The 15593-nt window shown below is 42.7% G+C and overlaps 1 protein-coding gene across 1 annotated transcript in view; it reads left to right on the top strand.

Annotated features, from left to right (window-relative positions):
• ADGRV1 (adhesion G protein-coupled receptor V1) overlaps window positions 1-15593 on the top strand; it is a 373937-nt gene that overhangs the window by 142138 nt on the left and 216206 nt on the right. Inside the window, exons 63-70 of the mRNA XM_015427126.1 lie at window positions 4756-4957; window positions 5873-6092; window positions 6616-6855; window positions 8330-8479; window positions 9628-10101; window positions 10814-10957; window positions 13660-13831; window positions 15403-15538. Coding sequence (XP_015282612.1) covers window positions 4756-4957; window positions 5873-6092; window positions 6616-6855; window positions 8330-8479; window positions 9628-10101; window positions 10814-10957; window positions 13660-13831; window positions 15403-15538 — 1738 coding nt within the window. The remainder of the gene's footprint in view (window positions 1-4755; window positions 4958-5872; window positions 6093-6615; window positions 6856-8329; window positions 8480-9627; window positions 10102-10813; window positions 10958-13659; window positions 13832-15402; window positions 15539-15593) is intronic.

Below are 15593 nucleotides of genomic sequence, written 5' to 3'. Positions count from 1 at the left end.
TAGGGTCACAGTCCTCACCAGAGGTGTGCAGTACCTAGTTCAGGCTAGGAATCACTCCGCCCAGGTATTCCTATTCTAGGAAGTGGGTTCATTTTGAGTATTTGTTCTGCTCCAAGGGACTGTCACCTTTTACCTGTCCTTTACCCATTGTGTTGGAATATTTGCTTTCCTTATCTTCTGAGGGGCTAGCTGTTTCATTGGTAAAGGTATGCTTTTTTAATTATTATTATTATTTTTATTAACTCTCCTAAAAAGGAGAGAATTTATTGCTTTTAATATCAGAAAGGGGGAGGGTATATAGCTGGACTAAGAAAAGTTTGAGTGATGCTCTATTAGTATGTTAATCTTTTGTTAGTATTAATCAAATCTTCTTTTGGCTTCTTCTGTGAGTTGTCAATCGTCTTTCATCTTAACCTGTGAAAAACAAATATAAATGTTAATGTATTAGTAGTGTCCCTTTGGTTTATTGTTAATAAAGTCTTTTCATGCGCTTTCCGAACCAATCTTCAAGTTTTGGGCTGCCTTCCTTTTATGTCTCTCAGGTTATAGGATGGACCTTTCCCTGCTCCTTCATCTTCCGGAGTCTTGTCCCCCGCTGTCACTTTCACTGTTTATTTCTTCCCATCTGGCAAGTGCTGCCTCCTCTGAGCTGGCGTGTCTCTTCAGAAAGTCTTGAGCTTTGACAATGGAGTCAATCTTCTCCCTTTTATCTTTAAATTTGAAGATAAGTCCTTCTGGAATCAACCATTGATAGCTAATTTGGTGATTTTGCAAGAATAAGGTCAATCCTTTATAAGCCTTCCTCTTCATTCGAATTTCAAATGGAACATCCTTCAAAATTCTGATTGTCTGCTCTCCAATTTTCATAGGCGTTGATGAAGATGCTCTCAGTATTTGATCCCGACTTCTCTGCTTTGTAAACTTGACTACCACTTCTGCCGGCAGATTATTCGTCTTTGTAAAGTTGGAATAGGCTCTGTAAACCAGATCCATTTCCTCGCTTATTTTTTCCGCTTCTCTGCCGGTGAGTGATGCCAAAGCTTCCGCTAAAATACTTCGGAGATCTTCTTTTTCCAGTTCTTTTATGCCTTGAAATCGGAGAGTCAAGTTTGATTTTTCCATTTGAAGCATCAATAACTTTTTATACATACATACATATTTGATTTCTATACCGCCCATTACCCCCAATGGGTCTCAGAGCTTGCATTTCTTGATGTTTTCCCATTTTCACCACCTTCTTCTTGACCTTTTGAGTATCTTCTGCTGAGACCAGGCATTTTTGCGCGATTTCCTCCATTTTCTTAGCTGTATCATTCAACTGGATCTGCTGGTTACTGAGAACTTGCTTGTCAATGTCTGATTTATTTTTTGCATTTGCTCCAGCAGAGGGCGCAAAAGCTCGCTCTCCTGTTGAGTGACAGCCGGCTCCAAGGGGCGGGAGCCAGCACCAGAAGTTCCTCCCAGCTTCTTTGCCGGCTTCTCCTGAAACTTTTTCTGCCCCGACATCTTTGTTTTATTGTTTACTTTTTAAAAGTTCGTGCCGCGCAGCCAACAAATGAGTCTATCTGTTTTCCTTTCAACAATTCACCAAAAGGTAACACCACTCTTTTAAAGTTTCACTTCCCCCCTCTTCTTTCTGTTAAATCATTCTCTGTTTAATCGGGGGGGGGACTCTCCCCCTCCTCCCTTGCGCTTTTTCGTTGGGGGGAATGCGCTTCACCCTTTTTCCCGTTCTTGATCGGCAACTCACAGTTTTGGCTGAATTTCTTCCATTTAAACACTTTTCCGCTTCATCACTCGGTGACGTCTGGCGGCTCTGCTAGTCCCCGTGCGGGGCACTGCCGCGGCAAGAGCCATTGGGGCATGGGGCGAGCCTCAATTTCCGACCTTCGGGCCGGGAAAGAGGCACATCCCCTGTGCGTCCCGGATTGGAACCTCCGTCTGAGGTTCCTTAGGGTCTCCGCTTGTGTGGATTCCTCCTTTTAGCCGCGCGTGGGCGAATCGCCTCCGGGAGCTTCCCGAAGTTGTGACTGCCATTCACAGAGTCCAAACCAGAAGCCTCATTGGTAAAGGTATGCTTAACGGCCATTTCAGCATATCATGAGGGTGTAGAAGGATCATCCCTGTTTGTCCATAAACTGTTAATTTCCATAAAGGCCTTCTCAATGTGTTTCTCCCCACTCCTCACATTGTGCCACAGTGGTTTCTCTCCCTGGTTTTGGCTCAGTTAATGAAGCCATCCTTTGAGCCTTTGGCTTCGTGCCAATTAGCCTTGCTCTCCAGAAAGATAGCTTTCCACGTAACTGTTACATCAGCCAGGATGGTGAGCCAGTTAGCAGCCCTGAGGGTGGATCCCCTGTTCTTTAAAGTTTTCAATGAGAAGGCAGTGCTTCACCCTAGTTTAATTTTCTTTCCAAAGGCAGTTTCTCAGTTTCACCTGGCACAGGAGATTGTGCTACCAGTGTTCTTTCCATTCCCAGATTCTAGGGATGAGAGAGCACTTTGCAGTCTGGGTGTTCGAAGGGCTTCATTATACTACATTGAGAGGACAAAGCCATTTTGTGTGGATAAGTCCTTGTTCATTTGTTGCTGGGGCCCAAAGAAGGGTCATAGGGATCCCTCTCTAGGTGGGTCATAGCTGCCACCCATTACTGTTACGAGGCAGCTGGTCAAAGGTGCCTGCTAGAGGTTAAGACACATTCCATGAGAGCACAAGATTTCTCAGCTGCAGTCCATAGGAGGGTTCCCCTGGTGGCCATATGTAAAGCTGCTACATGGTCAGAGGAAAACACATTCATTAAGCATTATGTGTTGGATCTGCAAGCGAGGAGAGATGGAGATATGGGCAAGACTGTTCTCCCGTCACTGTTCCAGTGAGAGCCTCACTCTGCCTCTTTAGGTGAGTAGCTTGCTAATGTCCCAGTCTGGGGCTGCACTGAAGACAGAAGATGATATTGACATCTTTTGTGCAGACACAAATTCCCTCCCTCCCTGCTGTGTGCTCTCACATTCTGTGCTTGGTAGTGGTTTGCTTGTGGCAGCCCAGTAGGAAGTGAGGGAGAGAGGGTGCCCTGCCTCTGGAGCAAGTGACGGTTTGGGGGCAGGAACGAACATTTACATCTGTCCGGGGGGGGGGGGGGACACACCCTCAGAGGGCTTTTTAGTAGGAAAAAAATATTCGTGGCCTGTACAAGCGCAGTCCCAATGGGCGTCTGCACAGAAGACATTGATGAACAACAGTTACAGCTAAGTGCAACTGTTTTCCTATGCCTTTCTCACTATCTTTTAACTGATAGATGCAGTGATTCTAGACCTCAGATAACTTGCATTATTTAACTGTCTTCCTTTTGTGTTGTTAGTGTCAGCGTGTACCCAGTTTAAATGGAAAACAGTTTTTACATGTGAAGATTAAATAGAATTTTTTTTAAAAGGTGCAGAATTCCTTTACAATATTTTAAAGTCCACCTGGTCAGAACAATAAGGGATGAATATATTACTCCAGCTCCACCTTAATTATGATTCGCTCCATCTTTAACACATGGATTTTGCTCCACTGGATTTCCATTGAATGTCACAGAACCTCAGGGAGCAAAACTCAAGGATCAAAGAGAGAATGCTTGTTCCCATTTCTCCCATCTGCAAAATGTACCTTGGTGTTGCCACATAAAATAACATCAGTGAAATAATAAAAGCCCCTTCAAAGGCAACTTTTATTTGCTTTAAAATGTAGCACTTAAGCATACGATTTTCAGCATGAAAGAAGTTAATTTTGAGTGGATTTCTAATTGTTATTGTTGCTTCCATGATACAAATGAGAATGCCCTTTAGTACCATAGAAAGAACAAAAAAAACCTGAAACCTTTCGAAATAAGCCCTTTTTGTGCCAAAATCTGAAAAATTAAATGTGGGTTTAGACACACAGATGGCTAATTTTGTAGGACTTTGTTTCTTCTAATGTCTTTTTTATGATATGGAAGAATGTACCTATGTACTTCAGTACCACAGAAATACAAAAGTAACACAGACCTCATCAAGATGAGCACTTAGTTTTGAATTGTTTCCCCCCTGTCTTTATTTCTCTTTTACAACACCCAGATATGCTTTTCTGGAGAGTTTTGAATGTTTTTGTTACATACAGATGTGTGCTTCTCTGAGACATTAAAGCAGTCTTGTCTCTAGCTCCCATAGCCAGTTTGGCGTTGTGGTTAAGTGCGCGGACTCTAATCTGGGAGAACCAGGTTTGATTCCCCACTCCTCCACTTGCACCTGCCGGATGACCTTGGGCAAGCCATAGTTCTGGCAGAGGTGTTCTTGAAAAAGAGCAGTTTCTGTCAGAGCTCTCTCAGCCCCACCTACCTCACAGGGTGTCTGTTGTGGGGAGGGGAAGGGAAAGGAGTTTGTAAGCCGCTCTGAGACACCTTTGGATAGTGGAGGGTGGGGTATAAATCCAATCTCTTCCTCTTCCCTTCTTCAGTCAACATGAACATTAGGGGAAAATTAAAACAGAAAAAATTGTGAGTCTTCAGACTGTTCATCAGTTCTCCAGTAGGTTTCAGTCCAAAGACCAGTCCAATGGTTGGGAAGCAACATCTGATTTACAAAATCTGTTCTAATAGGATAATATGGGCACCCCTAGCAAATACTAATTGTCTGAAATCTTCTGTGTGAACTCAAGTAGCCAATCAGGTGGTTGCTTACAAGTGCATAATATAGAAAGCCGTGCTAACTCGTTTTCTTTTCTTCTTCTTCTTTTAGTGGAAGAGGATGTTGGGTTGATAATGATTCCAGTATTGCGAAGACGTGGGAATTATGGTTATGTGACTGCAGATTACGTATCTAGAAGTGTTTCAGCTCTTCCTGATGGTGTTGACTATCATATTACAAATAACTCAATCACTTTTTATCATGGCCAAAACCAGAGTTTTATCAATGTTTTAATCATCAATGATGATGAAAGGTGATGACATTAATACTGGTTGAATAGCCAATAATACTTGTTGCTAGCCAATAATAATTCAAAAATTTTGCATCAGGCTTTTTAGGTGATATTTACTGGAATTTATGATTATACAAAATGGGTAAGGCAGCCACAAAAGTATGAGAATACCCAATGCTTGTGCTGGAAAAATAATCTGTGTTTCAACTGTGTAGGAATTATTGAGATTGCAAAATTGAAAATTACCATTACTGAAGTCTGCCTCTTTGCTTTCAAAATTTTCCCCCTGTATTTCTTACTTGAAGAAATCAAATGTAGTGGCCATGTATCTATTAATAACTCTTACATTTCTGTTTTTAGCCTGCAAATCTTCCAGCAGTCTTGAGGAAGCATACCCAGTTTTCTTTTCTTCTGTTTTATTCTTACAAAAAACCTGTGAGGTAGACTACATACACACACACACAAAACCTGCATATTTATTTTGGACTATGCACTGCCTTTTATCTCCATTTCCCAGTTTGGTGTAGTGGTTAAGTGTGTGAACTCTAATCTGGGAGAACCGGGTTTGATTCCCCACTCCTCCACTTGCACCTGCTGATGTGACCTTGGGTCAGTTGCAAGCTCTGAAACAGCTGTCCTTGAAAAGGAGCAGTTTGTGTCAGAGTTCTCTCAGCCCCACCCACCTCACAGGGTGTCTGTTGTGGGGAGGGGAAGGGAAAGGAGTTTGTAAGCCGCTCTGAGGCTCCAAGTGAAGGGCGGGGTATAAATCCAATCTCTTCTTCTTCTTCCATTTGCTTAAGTCTGGAGAATTAATCTTGAATATATACAAGTTATGTAGCAAATCAACAGACCTTCAGATTTCAGTGATAACAACACTTCAATGGACAGGTCATATTTGTCAGCAAAACACAGCATTTTCTCCTGTCTCTGGAACAGGGAATATGATGAACAGTTTGAAATCCATCTGGTAGGAGCCAGTGGAGGAGCAGTCCTTGGGCTCCACCTAGTGAGCCAAATAACCATCACTAAGAGTGACTCTCCACATGGGACTGTCAGATTCCTCAACCACAGCCGAATAATTCTTCCCAATCCTAATGTGTCATTGACGCTGTCCTTGGTGCTGGAAAGAACTGGAGGATTGGTAGGAGATACTCAGGTATGCTCTTTTGTCTACAATTTATTTTTGTACTCATGGACTGTTTTGATAGCAGTATGTATACTTACTGATGAAATTATCCCTTCCTAATTGAAGCCTCCATACCAGATTGTGTGTTTTTACAGAGGCGTCATTTCTGGCCCTCTGCAGCTAATAAGATTTAGGAAGAATTCTCCTAGTTCAACATGGATTGGTATATGGAAGGGCTTCAGTTGAATTAGTATCTGTGCATCGTACAGGCGGATTTGAACGGCATCATGATTAAATTAACTCCCAGATACTATCCAACCTTTTAATTTGAGTTTTTGCCAAGGAAGTATATATCTTTAATTTTAGTACATCAGCAAGAAAAGTGACCAGTTGAGGTAAATAATTGGCAATATTCAAGAGACCCTACTGCAGACTTCTTTAGTCCTCATCCAGTTAGCACTTGTGAGGACATGTACCAGTTGTAACATTTTATTTGTACTGTTACATTTTAATGATACTAACAAGTGCTACCTTTATGTTATGTCATTGACAGGTTAATTGGGACATTTTAGGACCCAATTCAGAGGTAGTTCTGCCTGCCTTAAACAGTGACATTGGTGACCCAGTGAATGGATCTTTCTATTTTGAAGAAGGAGAAGAAGGTCTGAGAAGCATCAACTTGGAAATTTATCCTCCTGAAGATGTTGAAGTTCAGGAGACCTATATTATTAGGCTGAATGTTGTAAAGGGAGAAACGGAACTAGATCCCAAGGCTGCCAGCATTACACTAATTGTAAATCATATCATTTTTGTTTGGTTTCTAATATGTCTGTAGCACTTTCCTGCCCTGCAATAAGTACTGTAATTGCTGGAGGCTGTTTAGCAATGTAATTAAATGCAAATAAGTGGATAACTTTGAGGACCTATATGACTGAAAAGGAGGCATATCCAAAATAAATTCCTTTCAGCATATTGAAAAACTGGTGCTCCATCCAGTTCTCCTGATCATTGCCTAGGTTTGTGTTAGACAATGGACTGGATCCACCAGATCCGTAAATGCCAAGGATCATGGATCTTTCCCTCTTGCCCACCCAAAGGTCACATGGACTGGGAGGCTATAGTGGGGAGCAGTGTTCCCTTTAAGCTGAGTAAGTGTGAGCTAGCTCACAGTTTTTTAGCCTCCGGCTCACACATTTTTTGTCTTAGCTCAGGAAGGATGGTTCCAGAGCAAACTCATTTGTGCAGTAGCCCAATTGCTCGCTCACAACTTTAATGGCAGTAGCTCATAAAGTAGAATTTTTGCTCACAGGACTCCATAGCTTAGAGGGAGCATTGGTGGGGAGGAGCAGTGGAATCAAATAGTTCTCTTGTCCCCCTTCCAACAGCAGAGCTGCTCTGATGGAAAAGGCAGAATGGGAGATTCCTTCCCTGTCCTTTCCCACTGCAGCTTCCTCACCTGCTTGGGTGTTAGTCCAAGAACTCTCAGAGAACTGGAATGGACTGCTGGGGTGGGGAGTATATGAAAGGTCTACAGCCACCAGCACTACTAGCAGGGTCTCTCACTTTTTCCTAATTAACAGCCCCACATAAACACTTTCAAGACTGGGGAAATAACACTGGGAAGAGAGTGTGTGTTCCCCTTTACCCATGTGCCATTTCTTTAATGCAGTCACCTCGTTTAGCTGCAATTAGCTATGGGCATGGGGGACAGGGAATAAAGGGACTGCAAAAGACAGCCTGAAAAACAGCTGAGTGGTATGGAGGCCTCCCGGCCACTCAGCTGTTTTTGTGGCTTTCACAGGGAACAGAAGCATGGGTTTAAAGGGACTCAGAGTCCCTTTAAACCTCTGCTTTCTGATCCATCCATGAACCACCACAAACTGCCTTAAAAGTTCATGGACATTTGTGATGGTAGACCCATCACAAACTTTTTTGCAAACCACAAAAAGGGAAAAATTCATGATGGCTTCATGGTTCGGTTCATGCCCATCCCTACTTGTAATATCACAAAATCCTATTGAAGCTCCCTTCGACTTTCACATGTAATTTTTTCCATGTGGCATGGGGGCGAGGCCAACAAACTAAAGTCTGCTTTCCTTTTGGCCGAATTAGTGCCATGATTCTTAATTTCGTGATGAACGTGAATTAATATATCACAAGTTTCAGCTTGAATTGTTTGAATTTTCTTTTTTCAATCCCACAAAGTAGGGAAACCAGTTATGATCAATGTGCTATTTTATAGCTTTGCATGTTGTGTTTCTTTTTAGATTCAAAAATTTGGTGATCCCAATGGGATTGTGCAGTTCACTCCAGAATCGTTATCCCCAAAATACTACCAAGAGCCATCAGAATCAGAAGGACCGCTGAACATTGTGCTTTTCGTAATGCGAATTCAAGGCACTACAGGGAACATCACGGTAATTTTTCTTTGGTCCTTTGCTGCTCACAACATTGCAATTTCAGTTCTTTGAAAGTCAGAGCCTTCAATATAGAATAGATGGCATATAAGGAGTTTACTTGTCTTTCAGAAAAATGTGTTTGTTTATAGCTGACCCTTGCTGATTTATCTAAGAGCCTAGGGGTTATAATGGACAGCATTACTGCTGGATGCAGCCACCCCCCCAAAAAAAATCTTCCCACTTAGTTTAGGCTGGAAGACGGTCCCCTAATTTGAAGTGGTAGTTCTGGCCCCCTGGGTCGACACCACAGCAATATCAAGACTAACTGTTGTAATGCACTGTACATGGGTCTCCCCTCAAAGTCAGCTTGGAGACTCCAGTTGGTACAGAATGCCGTAGCTTGGTTGTTATCAGGAGCCAGCTGGAGCATGCATATTAGAGACATTCTGCATTGGCTGCTCATAAGTTACTGGGTTCAATACAGGATACTGACTATCACATACAAAGCCCTGTATGGCCTTGGTTCCTCATATCTGCAAGACTGCCTATCCTGGTATGTTCTGCAGTGACTTCGCTCATCTGATCAGGGCCTTCTGCACATGTCACCCTGTAAATGTGCAAGATCAAAAACTGTAGTAGCTTCCACCTTGTGGAATGGCCTCCCTGAGGAGGTCAGGAAAGCTTCCAAGCTTCTGTCATTTCACAAATTATTTAAACAGGAAGGCATTTTTATAAAGGTAATAGGGTTATGTTATAATGGAATGGTTCATGAAGATGTTTTAATATCTATGTATTGTTTATTTGTGTACCTATGTGTCTCTGTTCTATATATTACCCTGCTCTCACTGCATTGCTTTCTACTTGTGTAATACCATTCTCTGTATTCTTTAACATACTATATCTAATACTTGATGCTTTCAGATTTCTGTAGTCCAGTCCTATTACACTGCTTATTAAATGTCTCATCCTATTGATTATGTTCACTTACTTTTTGGAATCCACCTTGAGTTTCAGTGAGAAACTCGACTATAAATAATGTAAATAACTGTATATTTTTGTGAAGAGATTATTTTCAGATTAAAATGAACTCTGAGTCATATGTAAAATGTATGTGAGTGTCTTATTTGGTTTTGAATATACTGGCTTACCATCTTGGCTTATTTTAGGTTCACTGGGAACTGAGTAGTGATTCTGATACTACAAATGATTTCCTCATAACCAGCAGCTCTGTCATCATTCTTGATCAGCAGAGGACAACTGAAATTGTTATTCCCTTATTGCCTGATGATGTTCCTGAAATAGATGAGGATTATGTGGTACGGCTGACTTCAGTGGAAGGAGGAGCTGATGTGGACTGGGAGAAAAGTACTTCTAGATTCACTGTTTTTGCAAATGATGAACCCCATGGAGTATTTGCCTTGTATTCTGAAAAGCAGTCAGTAGTGGTAGAGGAAGACCTGAGCCGACACATCCAGATTAATGTAACACGGCATGCCGGGACCTTGTCAGATGTGATTGTAGAGTATCAGATCTCATCTTCCAGTCAAGAACAGCTAATCACCCCTATCAATACAGTAGGACATTTGCTAGTTAAAGAAGGTTCCAGTTATGGAGTGAAGACAGTGCCAATACATCCCCAGGTCTGTAACTTCTTATCACCTTGTAAGACCATTGTTTGGGTTGATACCTATATCACTTTTAGAAACAGAATTATTCTGGAAGAAGGGAAACTTAAACATGTGCATGATGGGGGTACCTGTAGATATGCCAGAATTTCCATTCTCGCAGAGAAGAATAGAAAATCTCTTGCTTCCAATGAAGTCATATAGTTTGCAAAGACTTGAGAAGCAACCTTTCCTGTATTTGTTTCTGATGAGCAAATAGGTCTTTTTGAAGGAAACCAACAATATTAAGCTTTTTACCTGTAACTACATATTTTCCTGGTCTGAGTCTGTAAAATCACAGCCTTTTGCTAAAGAGTATTCTCTTAATAGCAACTAACAGATTTTTAAAATTAAAACATTCTAGAAAGAACAGAGTTTTTAAAATATGATAAAGGAAATCAGAATAGCTGTTCAAGTCAGGAAATTTTTTTTAAAAAACAATCATCTCAGGAAATCTTGTCCACAGCCTTTGGACTATTTTCTGTACCTTAATGCACACCTGAGGGTGTGCTTCACTCACTTCTGATTTCATAATCTGAGTATTCTTATCTGCAATTATTTTGGGAAAATATTTGTAAAACTGTGTTCTAAAACTGGCCTTACTGAACGAGAATTTTGCAGATATGCTGATTTGAAAGCCTTATTCATAAGTACTGAGGACAGTCATATAAGTGATTTTCTTTTCAAGGTATTTCTCTTCCTGGGTTTGAATTTCACTCTGGAATTGAACAACGTAAGCCTATTTAATGGCCATGCCAATATTGTGCCTAAAATACTAGAGACAGCAATTTCAGTCTCTCTTCCAGTTCCCAAGGAAGCTGCCAATTCTCAGGTATGAGCCTTATTGTAAATAGTTATACCAATGGAGGGCAGAGCAAACTCAGTAATACAGATACATAAGTGATATTAAAATGAATGTGATGACTAACAATGTTCTCTGATTGTCAGGTACTGAAATATTTGAATTAGTTATAATCATACCCACTCGTAAAATTGGAGAGAAATACTTGTTTAATGTTTGTCTGCTGTGCATTTAGGATATCCCATATAGGAAAACCAGAACTGCAGAATCTATCATGGAACATATTCCATTATTTTCTGTTTTCAAAAGTAGAATTCTGGTAGGGTATTTTCCCCTTACTTTTAGAAAATATAAGATGATGTTTTTTATTACACACTTCCAAATCTGTCAGCCACTTCAGTGAGTTTCTCATTAGATATCATTAGACTATGCAAGAGCAGAAAAAAAATCCGTAACATTTTATTTTCTTCCTCTGCATGTAGCTTTTTGGGTGCATAATTTTGCAGTAATAAAGGAATCATGCTCTGTATGGAAGAATACCTTGTAATGAGAACACAAAATATTTCTAGCTAAAAAACTTGGAATTTGGGGATTTATATTTGTTTAAAAAGTAATATCTGATACTCAACTGGTAACAATATTCCATATATGATAATTTGATATACATGAATCTAAATTTATTTTAAACTAGGAATAAGGCCCATTGTGGAAATAAGTACAATGAGCTCTAGAAAGAGGCTCTGGGTGGGTGTCCTGGCCTTGGGCACTCAGTGTCAATTTGCTGTGGTGACCTCAGCAGGGTATAATGACACCATTTTCTCCAGGGGAACTGATCTCTGCCTCCTGAAGAACAGTTGTAATTGAGTGATCTCCAGTCCTCACCTGGAGATTGACAACAGTGGTTCCCCAGGAGGAAATGGCTGGTTTGGATGGTGGTGTCTATGGCATTGTACCTGTCTGAGGTCCCACCCCTCCTCAAACCCCACCCTCTCCAGGCTCCAACCCTCAAATCTCCAGAAATTTTCCAACCTGGAGTTGGCAACCCTGTCTCCTTCCCAGCCAACTTTATCTGCCCCTCTGACTTCAGTTTTCCATCTCCTTCCCCCTCATAAGGACATAAGAGAAGCCAATGTTGGATCAGGCCAATGGCCCATCCAGTCCAACACTCTGTCACATAGTGGCCAAAAATACCAGGTGCCATCAGGAGGTCCATCAGTCTCCAGCCCTCTCCTGGAGATTGGCAACAGTGGTTATCCAGGAGGAAATGGCTGGTTTGGAGGGTGGAGTCCATGGCATTGTACCTGTCTGAGGTCCCACCCCTCCTCAAACCCCATCCTCTCCAGGTTCCACCCCTCAGATCTCCAGGAATTTCCCAACCTGGAGGTGGCAACCCTATTTCCTTCCCAGCCAACCATCAACCCACCGTTATCTGCACCTCTGACTTCAGGTTTTCATCTCCTCCCCCCTCCCTACAGCCTCTACCTAGGAAGAGTACAGTCTTTCTCTGCAGTAAGGACCAAAGTAGCTCACATCATTCTCCTCTCCCTCTTTTGATCTGCACAACAACCCTGTGAGACAGGATAGGCTGAAAGTCTGTGTCTGGTCTAAAATCACCCACTCAGCTTCCATAGGAAGAACCTGGGTCTGGCAGACCCTGCTCTAAAGCACTAACTGCTATGTCACACTGGCTGTCATAGGGAGGCCACCTCAGCAAAGTATTATGACACATAGTGCACCATTTTCTCCAGGGGAACTGATCTCTGCCATCTGGAGAGCAGTTGTAATTCTGAGTGATCTCCAGCCATCACCTGGAGATTGGCAACAATGATTCCCCAGGAGAAAAAGTAATCTTTCTCCACAGTGGGGTCCAAAGCAGCTTACATCATTCTCCCCTCTCCCTTTTGATCTGCACAACATCCCTGTGAGGTAGGTTAGGCTGAAAGTCTGAAATCACTCACTCAGCTTCCACAGCAAGAACCTGGGTATGGTAGACCCTGCTCTAAAGTGCTGCTATGCCACAGTGGCTGTGGTATTGCCTGGTATCACAACTGAACTCCAGACAAGAGATTTCTCTCTCTCCCTGGAGAAAATAACTGTTTTGGAGGGTGGACTCTATGGCACTCTATTCAGCTGAGGCCCCTCCCCTCCCCAAACTCTTGCTTCCGTAGACTCCACCACAAAATCTCCAAAAATTTCCAAACCTGGAGCTGGCAACCCTAGTTCCCCACAAAGGCCAAAGTAGGCCTGGAAAGGGCCTCCTCCCCCTACCTTTTTACTGACAGAACCAAGCTTGGTTGCCTAGCAGAAGCCACTGAGGGGAAAATTAGCCCCACAGCAGCAGGAGAAGAGAATGGTATGGCTGCTGCCCACCTCAGTAGCCAGCCAGGCACGGAGGAGCCAAGCAGTAAAAGCATCTTTTTCGGGAGAGACAGCTATTTTTTCAGTTTATTCTGACAAGGAAGAGAAGCCAAGCCAGCAGTGGGCAGAGGAGAGGAGCAGACCCAGCCCCCAGCCAATGACATATGAGTACTCTTGAGTGGTAGTTGACAGGACAATGGCTGATGGAGTGCAAGCACAGCCAATGGGAGAGCCGGAAAGTGCCAATACGTTGGATGTGTGTGTGTGTGTGTGTGTATATATGAGATCACATTGCTGTTGCCAGCAAAATAACAGTCAAGAACATGTAAAATTGTACATTTTTATCAGTAATGTTCTTTTTTCTCTTTTGGTAGGTTGCCTTCGATTCTCTTCTGTTACGAGTTAGAAATATCACAACAGGCCTAACTCAAGCTCTGATAACTCGGGAAGGAGTATATGGCTCGATCACAGTAATTTGGACTTCTGGATATCCACTTGGCGCTGTTCCGGAGTTCCTTCGTCCAGGCAACATTACACCAGCATCTGGTGAGAACTTTTATTTTGTCCCATCCCAAAGAGAGACTAACACCACGGAATATGACTTTTGTTGGGGACATTAGGAAAGAACTTTCTCCTAGACAGATACACACAGTTGCACAGCCCTCTCAGGGGAACTGTAGTAAAGCTGTGTAAATTAAACACAGGTGAAAATCCAAATTGATAGGATGGAGTGTATTTTTCCTTAATCTAGAAAAATCTTTTTTTTAAGGAGCTTCTTTAGAGTGAACCAGATCAAGGTTTCTCTAACTTATTATTCATTTTTCTATCCAGCGGCATAGTTGCAGGCTTATGTTTTTCCTGGCATTACTACTGACAATTGTTAACCAGAGATGCCTGGGTGATACTCTTGGACCTTTTACATGGGACATGTACATTTGCTCCTCATTTTTCCTGGAAGCTTTAAACTTCAAGGATCATATAATTATTGTCCCTTTTCCTTGCCCAAATGCCAAAGGTCTTCCTGAAAGTAAGTTGGCCTCCTCAGGATCCTGACCACTTCATTTTTTGTGTGTGTTAGAAGAAGAAGGTTCTTTTAGCACTAGCATAAAGAGAGAATATTCCTACTTTCAGTGCTGGAAACAAGTAGGGATATGCATTTGGCCTGTACTGAGCCAAAAAAATATCTAAGAAAATACCTTATAGGCAATGCTCCCTCTAAGCTATGGAATCTTGAGAGCAAAAATTCTACTTTGTGAGCTGCTGGCATTAGTTGTGAGCAAGCGATTTGGCTACTGCATAAATTAGTTTGCTCTGGAGCCATCCTTCCTGAGCCAAGACAAAAATGTGTGAGCCGGAGGCTAAAAAACTGAGCTGGCTCACACTAACTCAGTTTAGAGGGAAAACTGCTTATAGGTATTTTCTTGGTATTTTTCCAACCACATATAGAGCCCAGTATTTATTTGACTATCTGAAAATGGCCGTGGGATTTTTCAGGACCACCGAATAGCCTTCTGGGTGAACTCGCTACTGTAAAATGGACTGTTAAATAGGAATAAACAAGAGGGGGGCCCGCGATACTCGCAGGGGGGGAGGAAGCAGCAGGAGTAGGGAAGTCGGCGCTGCTCTCTCTCCCTTCCCTCCGGCCCTCGCTACTATTAGGGCCCGGCAGGGGCTCGGCCACCTCGCGGCTTGGCGGGCTCAACCTGTTGCAAGTAGGTACGTGGGGTGAGGGGCGAGCCAGTGTGGGGCTGCCCCTCGCTACTCTCCCCACCCCGGCTCCGAGCCAAGCGCTCGGCCCTCGCCGCTCTGCCCCCCCCTGCTCACCGTTCCCCTCGCAAGTGGCAGCGGCCTTCACAGTGTGTTCCGTGTACATGCGCACGGAACGCTCTGGCACTTTCGGGGGGATTTAAACATCCCCCCAATTTTTTTCCCAACATTTAGCATTTTTGTGCACACGTGGGGACTGCCCCACGTGTGCACAAACCTCTCCCTGCCCCACAAGTGGCCCCGGAGCGCGGATTTAGATATCCGCACAGATGGGGCTACTTGGCTATTAGATATATAGATTGAATATTATCAAATTACTCGCCTTTTCCTTTTTATCTTTCTTTTTCTAGGCACTGTTACCTTTTCTCATGGTGAACCAAGCAGAGCAATTGTATTTCATGTTACTCCAAACCCAAGTAGTCCAGAGGCATTTGCTGTGCATCTGTCAGAAATGCATAGCAATGTATCTGGTGGAGTTCGGCTGAGGTAAGAAAACTACTGGTTGGTTGTGTGTTGCTCAGTAGCAGCTGTACGCAGGCAA

Source organism: Gekko japonicus, unplaced genomic scaffold (genome assembly GCF_001447785.1).
Source record: "Gekko japonicus isolate JY-2015 unplaced genomic scaffold, Gekko_japonicus_V1.1 scaffold573, whole genome shotgun sequence".
In the NCBI taxonomy this organism is placed as follows: domain Eukaryota; kingdom Metazoa; phylum Chordata; class Lepidosauria; order Squamata; family Gekkonidae; genus Gekko; species Gekko japonicus.
Note: the sequence above shows the minus strand (reverse complement) of the source record. Positions and strands in the feature narration are given on the sequence as shown.